Source organism: Chrysemys picta, chromosome 2 (assembly GCF_011386835.1).
Source record: "Chrysemys picta bellii isolate R12L10 chromosome 2, ASM1138683v2, whole genome shotgun sequence".
NCBI lineage: Eukaryota > Metazoa > Chordata > Testudines > Emydidae > Chrysemys > Chrysemys picta.
The window spans coordinates 71,102,667-71,119,292 of record NC_088792.1 but is presented as its reverse complement, the minus strand read 5'-3'; the positions used below and the strand labels follow the sequence as shown (position 1 = coordinate 71,119,292).

Sequence of the window (16,626 nt, the reverse complement as noted above, 5' to 3'; positions counted from 1 at the left end):
AACTAGTTCAGGTTAAAATTAATATGAATCTAAAATGTTAATAAAATTACAGTACTCCCTCAATAAAAAGCTTTCTAAAGACTAATCCTAATAAAACTACAGCACTCTAGCTCCCACCCAATCTAATTTCCTACATACCACACTCAAGTATGCTGTAACATGCTCTACAAGGAATGCACTGTTTTTTAAAAATTCTTTACCATCTTTTATCATTACATCCAGCCTCTTCTATGTAAAGAAAATAGATGTAAAAATGATTCAACACAATTATTTCCTATGGACATAAAATATATTACACAGACAACTGAAAAAATAATTGGTTGTAGCATTGTTGTGCCCTGATTCAAATAAGTATCTATTTAATACAGAACTGTATTGCGGTCTAGGATTGTAAACGTAAGATGAACTCAGAGGGAAAATGCCGATTGCACTGTGAAGCAAAACAAAGGGGGCGGAATTAAATAAATGTATGTAGAGAAGCACTACACCAGAATACCTTAGGGAAGTCTCTAAGCCAGAAGTGAATAATGGTACTAGAAACAGATCCAGCCTGTCTTATATCAGATTAACAAACCTAGATAATTGAATCCTATTAAAAAGACAATACTTGGCAAATTCAAATTTTTCTAATCTTGGGCCTTGGCTGTTTTGATGTAGCTCCGCATTTATAAAGGGAGGTTGGTACATACTAATTCCAGGAATGCTTTCTATAGGAATCTGTCGTACTCCATCTTTGAAGCAGGAAAGGCCAGGATAGACTTTTCGAATCTGCGCTTGTTTCCTTTCGATCAGCTTTTTAATGATCTGTAATAATATTGCAGAGAAGGCGGGGGAGACCATTTTAGTTTTGAAAGTCAAGGAAAGTAGTTGACTGGCTCAAAGGCAAAGTGGTAGGACATTAAAGAAAACTGTGGCAGTGTGAAACATAACAGGACCCTGATCTCACAGAGTCCCATTAAAATCAGTGAGCATTTTGGGTGCATAAAGAACGCAGGATTGACCCCGTCAACAAATATTTTACTAAATGAGAATACTGTTTATACTCCAGATTTTAGAAAAACCTGTTCCATTTCAAAATCTCAAACTGTGGAAGGTGCTTCTACGTTAATGAGAGCTGCCATTTTAGCCATGTTCCCCACCCCCACCCCCCCCGGGAAGTCCAGATTGATTATATGGATTGAGATACAAATTCAGTTCAAAATCTGAATGCATAAAAAGTCAGGAAACTGCCCCAATTGGAAGATAAATTCTATTTTATATTTTCCCTTTGGTTACCTCAGTTCAAAGTAATTTGGTTTTCTGCTCTTGATGTACATTAAAATGCTTAGCTATGCTTTTTCTCTCAAACATGTCATGGTCAAGATGACTGCTTCCTGTTTAATTGTTCTTTTATACATTTAGGACACTTAATATTGGTTATTTACTTATTTTTTTAATTAGTTGGAAATCACAATATCTTTTACATTACAATAGTTTTCCTTTAATAATGGGGGGAGAGAATTTTCTTCAAAAACAAAACCACCAGCACCACCCTCCCTCCCCCTGGGATTTCTAAAGACTCATCCTTTACTATTTTTCTCTAAAAAAAATTCAGATTTTTGACACACCTGATAAAATGCCAAAGAACTACAGTACGGGCTACACCAGAGGCTTATCCACCAGCATGTTGCAAAAGCCAAGTTAGAAGGAAGTGGTGATATCCTCACACTCCACCCACAATCCCAGAATTACTGGATGTTACAGAAGAAATGAATGGTGGAATAGTTAATGTTGACATTTAAGCATGTTAATTAGACTTCAAAGACAACGAGTCATCAAGGTGATTTGGGATTTTTCATACCTCCCAGAACTATTGTTTTTTCTTTATTTACAGACTATGCCAGACAGCAGTGTGTTGGTTCACATTCAGAACCTTCTTCTTTGCAGCCACAGGAGTGCAACCCAATTCTTTAAATGGAAGCTTAAATTCTGTACAAGCTGATAGAACTAGAAAAATCAGGATATGGAGCATTTCAAACTATTTCAAACTGAGACACTTCAACTTCCTTTGAAACATTTTAAGCAAAGGTGACTAGTGAAAAACACATAAAATAACTAAGCAACCAGACCTGGGGTAAAATTTTCAGAAGCACCTAAATGACTTAAGTGTCTAAGTCACTTTTGAAAATAGGCTTAAGGGTGATTAATGGCTTATCTACACACAAAAGTTGTATACTTTAACAATACTGGTATAGATAAAGTAGTACAACTCCTGTAGTATGGCTACAATTATACCGGTATGAAGGTGCTTATACCGGAATAGTTTATCCCCATGTAGGAAGGGGAATAAGCTATTCTGGCATATGGCATCTTTATACCATTATAACTGCACCCACACCAGAGATGTTCAAGCATAACTACTCTGGGGGGGAAAAGATCACACCTCTAACAGAAATCAGTACAAAATCTGTGTGCAGATCAGGTCACTTTTGAAAATGGTATTTAGGAGCTTTTGAAAATTTTATCCTTGGGCTCAATTTTCTGAAGGGAGGAAAAAAGCATATAGCCTACAGACACCTACATTGAGAAGAAATCTGAAATTTCATCTGGCTGCCCGATTAGCTCAAAAATATGTTTTGCAAGACACAGCATATGTGTCAAATTCAAGCTGCCCTGAGATGCTGAAAGTTAGCTACTGCGGAGAAGAACTTTTTGCTCAGAAGGGCAAAACGTGACAGAAATCTAAATAGATACAGGTAGTTCAATGTCACGAAATATACTACCACAATCAGATGGGATGACTATAGTTATTCACATTATCTTTCCTTATACTAAAATACACACATAAAGGAAGAAACAATGGTAAGGAAAAAACTATAATGTTTTCATGATTTAGATCTTAAATTTCCATTCATTTTGATCTATTATAGATATATTACAAGCTTTAGTACTTGAAGGATCCCCAAATTAGCTATTAAGTACACATGCAACTTTAGTCAACTTTGGTTTCTAAATGATGTCCAGGAACCTAATGTGCTCAGAAAGACTGAATTTTTTACAAAAAGTTGTTTTACTTGGCATCAACTGTAGAAAGTAAAAGGAAGAGAGACAGAATGTGTGTGAGATTTAACACACACAGGCATCAGGAGAGATTTTTAAAAAAATGAAGGCCAGAATCAGTTGTTTTGACTCTCTGTTCTCTAAGAACAGACTGCATTTTCCATTCATCTTTTAAAATAATTCTGCCTTTGAGGTAATGCAATTAATAGCAACTGGAACTTGGAAGACTAATATAGGAAACAGCTTCTGTCAAACAGAGCAGGCTGTTGTTCAGTCAGGATGTTCTCCTGTTAAAAGGACATGGCTGCTTGACACAAACGCTATTTTACAAAATAAAACTGAAATCACAAGATCTGACTCCATCACAGAAGGACCCAGTAGCCTTGTGCTTTTTAAAGAAACGTATTTGTGAACATTTCTATTTCATCGGCTACCCAGCTGGACCACATTTCAGAAAAGTATTTAAGCATGTGCTTAACTGTCACTTTAATGCTAAAATGTTTTGCTGGACCAGGATCTTTGTGTGAAAAAAAATGTGAACTAGTTAAAAGATATAAATAAGAACTTTCCACTCAAAGTTACCATTAATGAATGCTGCAATAATGATTATGTAAATCAAATACTTTAAAAAAGCCATTTGAAAAATAATTAAAGCAACCTCAACATTTCACACACCTGCTCACCCAGAATGAGTAATTTCATTTTGTGACATCAGTAATACATCAATAATTTTTTCAATGTTAACTGTAGGAAAGGAGAATTTATGCCTGAGAGATGGTAAATTTATGATAATTTTAAGGCCAGAATAAAATATAGGTTTTAATTAATTTTTAAAATGGCTTGTGTGAGATTTTGAATACCAGATATGGGCATGAAAGGGGATAGATGTCAGAGTGCTGACTAAAGTGTTCTAGAAATATTTATATAAGACATTTTAAATATGTAGGCTTTTTTAAAACAGTGTTAATATTAAACAATATCTTATTTCATTATTTACCTCTTTTTGTTTTTTAATGATGACAGAAAATTCAGTGTAGGGAATCCTTGGATTTAATTCACATCCCATTAGAGTGGCTCCTTCATAATCCTTGATATAGCCAACATATTTTGCTTTTGGTACTTTAATATCTTTGGAGAAACCCTAAGAAATGATAAACTAAAATTGATACAATGCAATTTTCTTTTTACATTCACATTACTTGAAAAACCAATTATGAATTACACTGTCAAAACACCAAAAATATAAAGAAAGAGCTACAGACCATGGCCCTAGTTAGAAGATAAGTAGCTTTACACACAAGTAGTCAGTTACTTACATGCAGGATCATGGCCCATATCAGGAGTAGAAACTAAACTCCAAAATGTAACCAGTTATGTTGTGGGGGAGGCGGGGAGACAGTTTTTTATTCAAAGTAAGATGTTTATAGATGAGTATGAAGGCAACTTTCAGCTCTATTTCAACATTACATTAAAGGGTCTCTATCCTGCAGTCACTAGTCAGGCAAGGCTTCTGCTGAAGTCAATGAAAGTTTTCCCTAAGTAAAGCTGCTGCATTGTGCCCCAAAAGAACAAAACCAAATCAGCCAACCCCCCGCCCCCCCCATAAAAATCAAGTGCAAAAAATAAAAAACAAAATATAAAACCAAAGAAAGTTCCAGAGATTACAGCATACAGATCTCAAAATCTGCAGGGACTGGGGACAGAACACCCCACCACACCCACACATACTATAGGAGGGCAACCCCCACAATTCTCTGACGAAACAATGAGGGGGGAAGTTTTTCTCCCCTTTAGCCACTTCCTTATGGATTTTCTTAGACTAGCGGAATCTGACTTGTTTTTGTTTAAATTTGCCAATATAGGGGGGCAATTCTGCATTTGGGACTGTGATAACATGGATTCACACTCACATGGATTCACACTGAAGTTAACAGAACTGTGTATGGGTCCATGGTAGCAGACCCAAAACAGGACTGGTGCTTCAGTGCTGAACTGACTCCTTATTTAGTATGTATTTTAAAGAAGGATCAAAGTAAGATTAAAACACAAAGTCACCATACACTAGACTAAAATTTTCTGCTGGCATAACTCACTGTGATTATGTGATTTGTGAGCACAAAAGAGATACAAGATAAGGCGCTAAATCTATTTCTGTTCAGTGTGGTAAGAATACTGTATTCCCACATACATCTGTCCTACCTCAAACTCTTTCCAAAAATAGTGATTTATTAAGAGCATGCAACTAGTAACAGCTTTTTAACATACAATTAGGAAATCAGAAAGTTTTAATTTATCTTAACCAAGTTCAGCTGTGACTTTTTTAAACACTTAATTGAGAGTATTATGTAATCTGCAAATACATTCACATTTTTCCTTCAAAATAAACTGTTCTATAAAGATAGTACCTTAACTTTGGCTAACACAGAACATATTTTGTACATTAAAATAAAAAGACACTACACATTTTACACAGCTGCTAATACATTTTACTTAGGCCATACCTATACTAGCACTTATGTTGGCAAAATTTTTGTTACTCGGGGGGTGCAAAAAAACCACCCCCAAGTGCCACAAGTTTTGCCACCATAAGTGCTCGTGTCCACAGGGTTATGTCAGCAGGAGAAGCTCTCCCACCAACACAGCTACCACCACTTGTTGAGCTGGTTTTATGATGTCAATGGGAGAGCTCTCTGCCATCAGCATAACACAGCTACACAAATCCTCTAACAGCTGTGCAGTTGTAAGCTTGTAACTGTAGACACGGCCGTAGTGTTTCTACATTTCAATGTCTTAAACTGTCTGAAGACTTTTCTTGGGCTGACTTACTTGTTTCTTGAAGTAGCCAATTGCATATTCGTCTGCATACGTGAGGAAGTTGAGAATGTTATGTTTGATGTGATACTCTTTCAGATGATTCATTAGGTGAGTTCCATAACCCTATGTGGAAATAGTTAAGGAAATTCATCTCATGAGGAAAACCTTTTTGGTGTTACTTGTATTAGAAGCTATGGAGGGAAGGCTGTTCTTTGAAGGGAGTATTTCTCCAGAGCTGTATCAAGGACCTCAGGTTCGTAATTTAGAGAGGATTAAAGACTGAACTATTTAAAATACATGGAAGGTCACATTTGTGACCCAATGGAGGACACAGAATGTCATAGCTTCTAGTTATTGATTCACTTTTGATCTAAAAGAAACAACTTCAACTCTCTTGGGGAGTAGAGTGTTGATCTAGAGGTAATTTTTTCAGGTAGTTGTAATTCAAGGTGAATATATCTATATATACTTGATATTTAACTTAAATACAACATATAGAGTCACAACCTTGGGGACTAACAAAGCTAAAGGTGTTCGGATGCTACAATGATGTATCTGAGAAACAGATTCTTCCTTAAGACTTACTTTGGTCATGTCACTTACAAAACACTTTGTAATGGCTAGGCAGTTGATGTACTAAGAATGCTGTTTATTATGGTAATCATGATTGTTTCATTGCTACCTTGTCCTCTTACCCTTCTGCTTGTTCGTTTTACTCACCTGTTGTTTTTCATCACATGCTAAGATTGTAGGCTCTTTGGGGCAGGTGCCATCTTTTTATTATATGTGCAAAGCACCGAGCCCAGTGGAGGCCTGATCTCTGATTGGGGTCTCTAGGCACTACCACAATATAAATTAATAAACAATGAATAAAGATTTCCTCTGACTCCAAATATAACAATTCCCAATCTTAGAGACTAACAAATTTATTAGAGCATAAGCTTTCGTGGACTACAGCCCACTTCTTCGGATGCATCCGAAGAATTCCATAACAATTCCCAATCTTAGAGACTAACAAATTTATTAGAGCATAAGCTTTCGTGGACTACAGCCCACTTCTTCGGATGCATCCGAAGAAGTGGGCTGTAGTCCACGAAAGCTTATGCTCTAATAAATTTGTTAGTCTCTAAGGTGCCACAAGTACTCCTGTTCTTTTTTTTGCGGATACAGACTAACACGGCTGCTACTCTGAAATTCCCAATCTGATTCAAAAATAGAATTATACAATAATGTAGGTAAAAGTGAATAATCCTACAGAAAATAAATACGCTATTTACATTTCTAAACTGTCCTATTCTTTTTCTCTTGTGATGAAAAAGAACTGATACACACTAAACCCACTAATGAGACAGAGTATTTTATGTTAACTGCACACAATGTAACTGAATTAATCATTCCTGCTTATGTTGCAATTATTGAGGCAATGGATACAAAACTGGAGTCTTTTAAAAATGTCTGGGAAACATATCTGGGGTTTCCTTATTTCATTGGAGGGTTGGGAGACTTCTTATGCTTTGACACAAGATAAATTACAAAATGGAAAGTACAACATTCACTATCTTTAATAGCCTCTAGAAAACGGCAACAAAATTATATCAGGAATAAATAAACATTGGAAATTGAATACAGAATACTTACTAATGGCACATGCTTGAAAAGCCTGTCACTGTGGGGTATAATACCTGTGCATCAACTTATTCTCAGTGGCTACCCTTTAAAAGTTTGGGGTCCTTTTACAGATTTCACATTTCAAATTACAACCCCAGATTATGGCCTAAATTGCATATTTCTGAAATTTAAGTAAGCTACTAAGATACTTGTTTCACCCTTTCAAGAGTATGACAGGTATCAAATACGTGATTTGACAACTGACGGACTGTTGAGGGGTCCCAAAAGTCCTTTAGAATTCTACGATGTGCTCACCATAAAGGGATTTTCAGTGTTCAAATTCTAAATTCACAAGGGTTTAATTTAAATAGGAGAAACCCTGATAAAAATGTAATGAAAAAACATTTTTACCTAAAAACTAGAGCTGTAAGTGCTAGTCAAGCTTATTTCTCTGTAGCAGAACAATCCAAACAGTAAGTTAAAGACTATGGGTCTGTCTACACTGAAATTAGCCCCCCGCAGCTGGCCCATGCCAGCTGACTCTGGTTTGCAAGGCTCAGGCTAAGGGGTTGTTTAACCACAGTGTAGACATTCAGACTCTGTCTGCAGCCCAAGCTCTGGGACCCTCTCACCTTGCTGGGTCCTAGAGCCCAGGCTGAAGCCTGAGCCCGAACATCTACACCACAATTAAACAGCCCCTTCACCCAAGCCAGCTGGCATGGGCCAGCCACGGGTTTTTAAATGCACTATAGACATACACTATGACATTTTCAGTGCCCATCATTCTCTGGTCACAAGTTTAGTGACCCATTGCAAGAGTTCTAAATTATTTTGTCTGCCAGCCAACCCAATGTCACATCTGAGGCTTTAAGGAATATTTTTTAAGTAATTCTGATAAGGACAGTGGCAATTACATATACCTGGAATATTTTGTCCTAGAGATGATTTTTTATTTAGCTATCTTATTTTATGTAAATTTATTTCTTCATTTATTCAAATTGTATTCATTCTCACAAAAACTTCTGCAGCTGAATATTCATACAGAGAAATTAAGACATGCAAGCTACAATGCACATTTTGTACATAGATGTCACATGCAGCTACTTCTAAACTGTTTCAACTTTCAAAAGCTAAATTTAAAAAAAAAAATTGTCCTCCATTTTACTTAGTCCAGCTATCTAAAAGTTCATAAAGATTGCCTCTTCTTGCTGAAAAACACTTCCTAAGATCCATTTGTAAACATTTTCTGAGTGAGCTGCTGGCACTGGCCACCTTCCACAGAAAGCCCAGTTTTCAGATGTAGCTATCTCAAATATATATGTATGTTAACAGGCACCCAAGAGTGTAAAATTGATAATTGTGCACCAAAGTGCTCATGCATGTATTGTTTAAGCAACTACTTTTCACAGTTGGCCTTTTTGTTTGGTTTTTGAAAGGCTACCCCAGCAGAACTGTTACACAAAGTGTGTCAGCACAACTTTGTACTAAAACAGCAAAAGCCATGACACACTGAACACACATTTTTCTATTTATTTAGTCTTAGAAATATACATGTCTGGACTGTTATATTTTATTGTTTAAATCTGCTGAAATGCTGGATGAATGCCCTTGTGACAGACCGCCAGCTAAGAGAGTGAGTGAATCTCTCTCTCTAAATCTGGAGTTTAGTGAATCCAAGACTGAGGGAAGATACTTAAGGCTGTAAAAGCATTCAACTCCCACTCTGCTATTCCTCCACCCTGGCTCTTTGTTTCCAAGAGCCTACATGTAGCACATAACTTCTGCCAACTCTGTGATGTGAACTCCAAATTAGTTTCATTCTCATCTATAAACACAGTTGACTGAATATACAGCTACAGCACCATCTAAAGGCAAGAGGTTGAAATCGAACAGCCATAATTTTGATTCACCTGAAATCCTCTGTTAAAAGGAAATCTGGTTCTGTACTTTTACACTCTTCATTCTTTAAGCAGAGAGGTTCATTCTTCAAGCAATTTAGGTCAATATAGCTTCGGCGCTCGGGGGCATCAAAAAACCCACGCTCCTGAGCTCCATAGCTGTGTTGACCTAACCCCTGGTACAGACATAGCTAGGTCAACAGAAGAATGCTTCCATCAATCTAGCTACCGTCACTTGGGGAGGTGGAGTGTCTATGGCAATGGAAACTCCCCTTCTGTCACTCTAGGACGTGTCTACACTATGGGTGCCACAGCAGCATAGTTACGGCATCCTAGCTGTGCCACTATAATGCCCATAGTGTAGACATGGCCTAACATTTAAATACCCTTCAAGTACACACTGGTAGAGTTATACAGCATTCCAGATGCAAGAATGTGCCCACTTTTTAAAAACTGTATTGTTAATTGAAGTGATTTAAGGCTGTGGTCCATAGCATTACTGCCTCACAAGCAGAATGCCCATTTTCATTCAACTGTGAATGTTAAAATAAGCTGATATAAGGCCAGTCAGTGAAGACTACAGAGTAAAGAGCCCAATAACGGGAGCCAACAGATTAGTGTGTTGATGGAAGATGTTTTTAATTATTCTGAAGGGGGTGGTCCTCAGATCTATAACATTTTTAGGCAGTTGAATTGCTTTGTGTGTTAAATATATCGCCAAGTATTCCTGAACAGGAAAGGGAAGTGAGAAGATGATTCTAAAATTATGACTATGATCCATTAGTGAGTTCTGGCCCCGCAGAACTCAAATAGACTTAATCAACTGTACAATAATATTGTCTTTACCTTGACTTGTTCATTAGAAGTCACAGCACAGAAAACAATCTCCGTAAATCCTTGAGATGGGAACATCCGGAAACAGATACCACCAATCACACGACCATCTTTTATTAATGCAAGGGTCTTGTGTTTTCTGAATGCATAAAATAATGACAGCCTTAGTTCATGGGCATAGCACAGGTGCCATCTTTCCCTCAGAAATTTATTCTTTGCTTTCCAAAAGCAATTATAAATGTCTAAACCAATTGCTTGTATCTATAGAACAGTTGCTGATTTAACTAACATCATGTTCTGCATCTACTGTAAAAAGCCTCAAAGAGTTTTCTTGCCTTTGTCACTATAAGTTATACAGTTATGTTGCATTTCTTATCATGACTTTACCCTGGCTAAATAAGAGATTAACAGACCTTCAGGACATTCAGCCTTTACTACCAGATGCCTGATTCCATGTGTGCATTCTACATAGCTTAAGTGATCAATTTCCAGCATAGGTGATCAGGCAGTCAATTATTATAGGTATTTCTAAGCATCTATTCTCAAAAGTATGCAAAAACCAGAAGAAATATCCATTTCAGCAGCACTTACACCATGTGCTAGCAGTTAAAAGGACAAGACTGCCATCAGTAAACCCTTCATAACTGTTTATGGCAAGGTTCAAGAATTTTATTGCAAACTTCAAGGTCTGGAAAATTTGCACTGCATCCATTCCCTGCACTAGCCAATAACCAGTGCTATTAATCTTTAACTTTTATAACAGCAAAAATAAAGATTATTTCCAGATTTCTCACACCTTCTGATGATATCTATATTCAGTAAATTTGGAAAGTAGCAACCCGATATATTTGCCAGGCTCAATCTCTGTTTGAAATAATAAAGCAAGCATAGAACAGACATGCTTTCTGTCCTTTTTGTCCTGTAAATTGATCCTTTCCTGTCTATCTACCGCACATTACAGACTCTCATACATCAGAAAGAAGATACTAACGGATCAAAAACCAGGCGTGTAATGTACTCCTTTGGCATTCTGGGTAGCTGATGGGAGAATACATTCTGTAAACCAACTAGCCACATCATAATCTTTTTGTTTGGCTTCTGGTTCAGGGAATTTCCAACTACGTGAAATTCAATCACTCCCCGACGCTCTTCTAGTCTTGCTGCTTCATCCCGGGCTGAATGTGCTGACAGAAAGTTAGTCTGTGTCGTGCAAGAGGGGAACAAAAATACATTTGAGAGAGTCTGAGGAGATATTGGTCTTAATTTCACATCTATCAACAGGACAATCAAGAAATGTTCCAAGTCTCCCATTCATCCTTTTACAAACAGAGCTGCCTCTGTGTATTAAATATAAAGTAACTCTGCCAATAAGCCTGACAGAGTTTTGATTTTATTACTTTCCATGATTACACAACTATCTTAAGAATTTGAAAACAACATTTTCATTTCCTTCTAATTTTGCTTCTAAAATCTGGCAATTGTGTGTCTATATCTGAATAGAGTGGAAATTAATACAGCCAACTTGTTTAGCAACTTCTACTTGTATAACACCTTACCATGCCCAAACGTTTTTGCTTTTACATTGGCATCTACTGAGGAAGTCTGAAAATAGTATCTGTTAATTGCTTCTCTAGCAATACTGGAAAAAATACTTTTTGTGGGTCCTATTAAAATTGTGGCTATATTTTGTTTTTAAATTTTTAGCTTTATCATGGTGAATTAAATGAACAGGTAATGAAAGCTCATCATAGTTACTCATAGTAAACAAGCCTGAAGTACTCCCAACCACCTATCCTTTAGAATGTGATGAAAAGAAAAAGAAAAAGAAAAAGAAAAGGTTAAAGATAGTTTCTGAATACTAAAATATTTCTAATGCTGTCTGGGAAAACCCACATACTTATTTGCATAGTTGGAACTAACACACTACAGACATAGGATTGTCACTAATTACAGTTGTGCCCACAGTAACTTTTATTTTGCACTCGACCAGACTTCCATGCATTGTTTGCTTTCCAGAGCAAAGTTTAGCTGCTGAGCATCCAGTCACTGCCAGGCCCTGAGTCCTGATTGTTCCAACATTCACAATGAACATACCCATCAATCAGATTACAAAATTTGGGTAAGAACCTTGTAAAAGCTCCAAATCTTCTGCGAAACTTGGCAAATATGAAAGACTGGCAAAACATAATCAGGAGGAGAGTGAGGAGAAGGAAGAGCCGGCAATGCAAACCAAAAATGTGTGCAATGTTGTGGTGTGTATGCTAATGTAGAAAAAGGGTAGAATGCAATTCAGTCTCCCGGGTCCCCCCTCAGTTAAGGAAAAAGCTATAGGAGAAAAAGCAAAGAAGTTGTTTCATTTTTGAGCCTCTGCACATCTACATATTCACTAAAGGAAAATTGGCCCTGCTGTCATTGGCGGAAGTTTCAAATCTGAATCTAATATTCTGCTACAAGATTTGTACTAACTTCACCCACGTCTTAAAGTAACAAGAGAAAATATGAAACATCTGCAATTAATAATGAAGTATTATAGAACTCCTCTGTAGTAAAAGTACCTTGTAAAACAAGCTGTGAGCAATCTGAGTTGCTGAAGCATTTCTGGTATCAGTGTCTTTGTAAGCGGTACATATTACATAACAGATTTTTTTTTACTCTCTATTTATTGTTCTGTCAAACAATGCCTTTCATTTGAGAAAGGGACCAAATATTTTCCTTCATGTTAAGTAAAGAGAAACAAGGCATGATAATTATAATGGATCCTTAAATTCTAGTAGTTTATATTATCCTGTTTGTATTGTAATGGTTACAAAAGTGAACCATCAATATTGCCAGGTCTACATTTCTCACCTCTGGCCCCAGCATCGCAGCTGGATCAGTAATTGTTGACATCACTTCATTGATCAATTCAATAGGAATATCTCCTACAACTCTGGGCCTTTTTGAATCTTCCTGAGAATAAGGTTCAGTGTTCTTTCTCTTCTCTCCTACACAATCAAATCAGAACAAAAAGAAAGGATAATTTAAAGGCCAAACAGGTTGCCACAGACACAGAACATATTCCATTTATAAGACAAAAGCAGCAAGAAATTAGCCTAGTGAACGCTGCAGTGGATCAAAGCAAGTACAAGCCGGCAGTTAATCACTTTCCTAATGTAATTGATTTCTGTAAATGAACTAAGATTTGAGGTGCTTTTTCAGCAATGCCAGAAGTCAGTTTTACAATTCACAGTACTGATGTGATAAATTTTATGTTAATAAGTCTGTACTAGGCATGAATCCATTACTCAGAGCCCTAGGAAATCATTACAAGTCTTGCTAAGAAACCAAACTATACGCTTAAGTTGCATCTGAGCTACCACTGAACTAATGCAGGCAGCTCATGTTCCCAAGAGCCACCTAATTAAAAAAAAAAAAAAAGACAAAGAAGTTGGTTAGAGGGGGGTACCTGAGAAAAGAAACATTTATTTATTAAAAGCTGAAAAGTTTAGGATGAAAGAAAGTTCTAAAAATGCAGAAAAATTAGCAACAGAAAGAGCACAGCAATGTACTGCCAAGGTGCAGGTCAGAGTTTGAATCTCAGACTCTATTCCTTGTTCAATATGGATGGGGCACACTACAGGTACCATTACCCTGGTGCTCCTGGCTCTGCTGCTGACAGCCAGGGGGCGGGGCAGGGCAGAACCAACAGCACCTTGGCACCCACACCGCAGAGAGCCAGGAGCCTGAACGGGCCGGGCAGCTTCCACCACAGGCTCCTGGCAGGATCCAGCGTCCAATCCACTAGCTCCTGGAAGGAGCCAACGGTTTTCAAACTGGGCATGCCCCACAGTTTGAAAACCTGTGTGTTAAATGGATGGCAGAAATCTGGGGGGGGGGGGAAAGGGTGCACATGACCCCATATGCTCCTTCACGCATTACCACTAGGGGCTGCAAATATACTTGCTCACCCCAGGCGCTAAAATGCCTAGTTATGGCTCTGAGCAATACTCACCTCAGGAAGCCACTTTTACAAATAAAAGCACACAGCACTGAAAACAATTCTCTCTCCACAAACCTGTCCCATAATGATTAAATCTCTTCCCACTGCTATTTAACCTGTAGTTATGGTATGAGGCGTGACTAAAAATGGCACCTTCTCTAACTCAACCTAGCTGCTCACTGCCTGGCTTCACTGACCAAAACAAATTTTCACTCTGCACTAGAGACAGTATAGCTATTTAAGACCGAGCTGGATTCTTTTCTCACTCATGTACCATCTACAAATCTGGCAGCTAAATTCCAGCTGCATAATCTATTACTTGTGTAACAGACAGGAAGAAAAGAGCTTAGCTTTCAGGTCCCATGCTGCATTTGCAAGGCTGGCATTTAAAAAATAAACATATTTTGATTTGCAGTATTAACTGCTTAAATATGAAAGTCCTTGAGAGGATACCCCAATGATGTCAGTTTAATAATTGCTTGTTTGCCTTTATCTACACTTTAATCTTCTCCTATTGTTGTTGGCAGCATGTTGTGTGTCTAAGCACTATGGGACTAGGTTATGAATCATCAACTTAGACCATGTTCTTGCTTTAGTTGGTTTGCATTCTAACATTAGTCCTAGATTCTGGTGCTTGTATATAATTTCATTTTTTTTTAAAACCTAGAAATAGAAAGAAATGTCACTGGTATGTTTGTTTATATCAAATTATCAGATGTAAACATCATCAGTGCAACATTGCCTTTATGCTGGAATGTCAGCACTGACTTGAGGACATACATACATTTGCTTGCACTATTTTATCTCCATAAATTCACATTAAAACCATTTTGCCTCTCATCATCACAATGTCCTCTTCAGAGATTTGTACTGCCATCATCTTGAAATCACATCAACCTCACAGACTTGAACTAACACTGTTATGTGCATTTGGGGATGACAAGAAACCCCAATAAAGTGAATGGTGAATTAGCACAATCACAGAAAAGTTCTGAAAAGCTGCCCACGCTCAGGAGCCAATAGTTAGGGCCCTACCGAATTCATGGCCATGAAAAACGCATCACGGACCGTGAAATCTGGTCTCCCCCCATGAAATCTGGTGTTTTGTGTGCTTTTACCCTATACTGTACAGATTTCACAGGGGAGACCAGCATTTCTCAAATTGGGAGTCCTGAACCCAAAAGGGAGTTGCAGGGGATCAGAAAATTATTTTAGGGGGATCATAGTATTGCCACCCTTACTTCTGCGCTGCCTTCAGAGCTAGGCGGCCAGAGAGCAGCGGCTGTTGGCTGTGTGCCCAGGTCTGAAGGCAGCGCCCCGCAAGCAGCAGCACAGAAGTAAGGGTGGCAATACTATACCATGTCATCCTTACTTCTGCACTGCTGCCTGCAGAGCTGGGAAGCCAGAGAGTGGCAGACGCTGACTGAGGGCCCAGCTCTGCACACAGCAGTGCAGTAGTAAGGGTGGCAATACCATACCGTGCCACCCTTACTTCTGCGCTGCTGCTGGCAACAGCTCTGCCTTCAGAGCTGGGCTCCTGGCCAGTAGCCGCCGCTCTCCAGCTGCCTATCTCTGAAGGCTGCGCTGCCGCAGTGCAGAAGTAAGGGTAGCAGTAACACAACCATCCCAACAATAACCTTGTGACACCCCTCCCCCCCAAACTCCTTTTTGGATCAGGACCCCTACAATTACAACACCGTGAAATTTCAGATTTAAATAGCTGAAATCATGACATTTATGATTTTTAAAATCCTATGACCGTGAAATTGACCAAAATGGATTGTGACTTTGGTAGGGCCCTACCAATAGTACATATTTTTGCCATTTTCTTCAAAACATCAAAAGTTCACTAAATCCACTTCCCTTTAAAAAATTAACTCAAGTAATTTTATCCAAAACTTGATATAAAAGTGAAGCTAGTTATGTCTTACATGTTGTGCTACCTTAGAACTAAATATCCACTATTGACGTTTTTTAACTCATTGTGGGAACAAAAGTACAGCTGGTCTGACAGTATATACATTTCAACCATATGTAACTTTAAGAAACCAAGATATTAAAACTCCCAATCAAAATACAATAGAAATAACACTGGTGTTAATTATAGACTGAGATGCAATGTAGTAAAGGCAGACTGAAGACTGTTTTTAAAATGAGTTAAATGCTGAATCTCCCAAATAGCATGGGGCAGAGATTTTCCACTATATGGCTAATTGTAAATTTATCTTTTATTTGTGTTAGGTCACAGTTCTCTGGCTTCCACTCTGCTACGATGCCCCAATAAGCATCACACTCAGATGTTACAGCTTTCAAGTAAACACTCTGGAGCACAGAGACAACATATGAAGGGAAGGGGTCTGGGTTAAGATTTTTTTTATTGTGTTGCAAATATTTTTGGTTGTTGCTTTTTTAATTGTTTCATTTTGTAACTCAAATAGCTTACGCTGATACATG

At 37.9% G+C, this 16,626-nt stretch overlaps 1 protein-coding gene across 8 annotated transcripts in view; it reads right to left on the bottom strand.

The window, feature by feature from the left end:
- The window catches only part of KAT2B (lysine acetyltransferase 2B), a 62,288-nt gene that overhangs the window by 10,032 nt on the left and 35,630 nt on the right, over nucleotides 1-16,626 (bottom strand). For 7 of the 8 annotated variants that reach the window (XM_042840131.2, XM_042840123.2, XM_042840126.2 and 4 more), the window contains 6 exons: nucleotides 13,041-13,177; nucleotides 11,185-11,393; nucleotides 10,206-10,332; nucleotides 5,866-5,976; nucleotides 4,037-4,180; nucleotides 690-804 (listed from right to left, as the gene is read on the bottom strand). In XM_042840131.2, the coding sequence (XP_042696065.2) occupies nucleotides 690-804; nucleotides 4,037-4,180; nucleotides 5,866-5,976; nucleotides 10,206-10,332; nucleotides 11,185-11,393; nucleotides 13,041-13,177 (843 nt within the window). The remainder of the gene's footprint in view (nucleotides 1-689; nucleotides 805-4,036; nucleotides 4,181-5,865; nucleotides 5,977-10,205; nucleotides 10,333-11,184; nucleotides 11,394-13,040; nucleotides 13,178-16,626) is intronic. The other variant, XM_065583468.1, reaches the window with a different exon arrangement.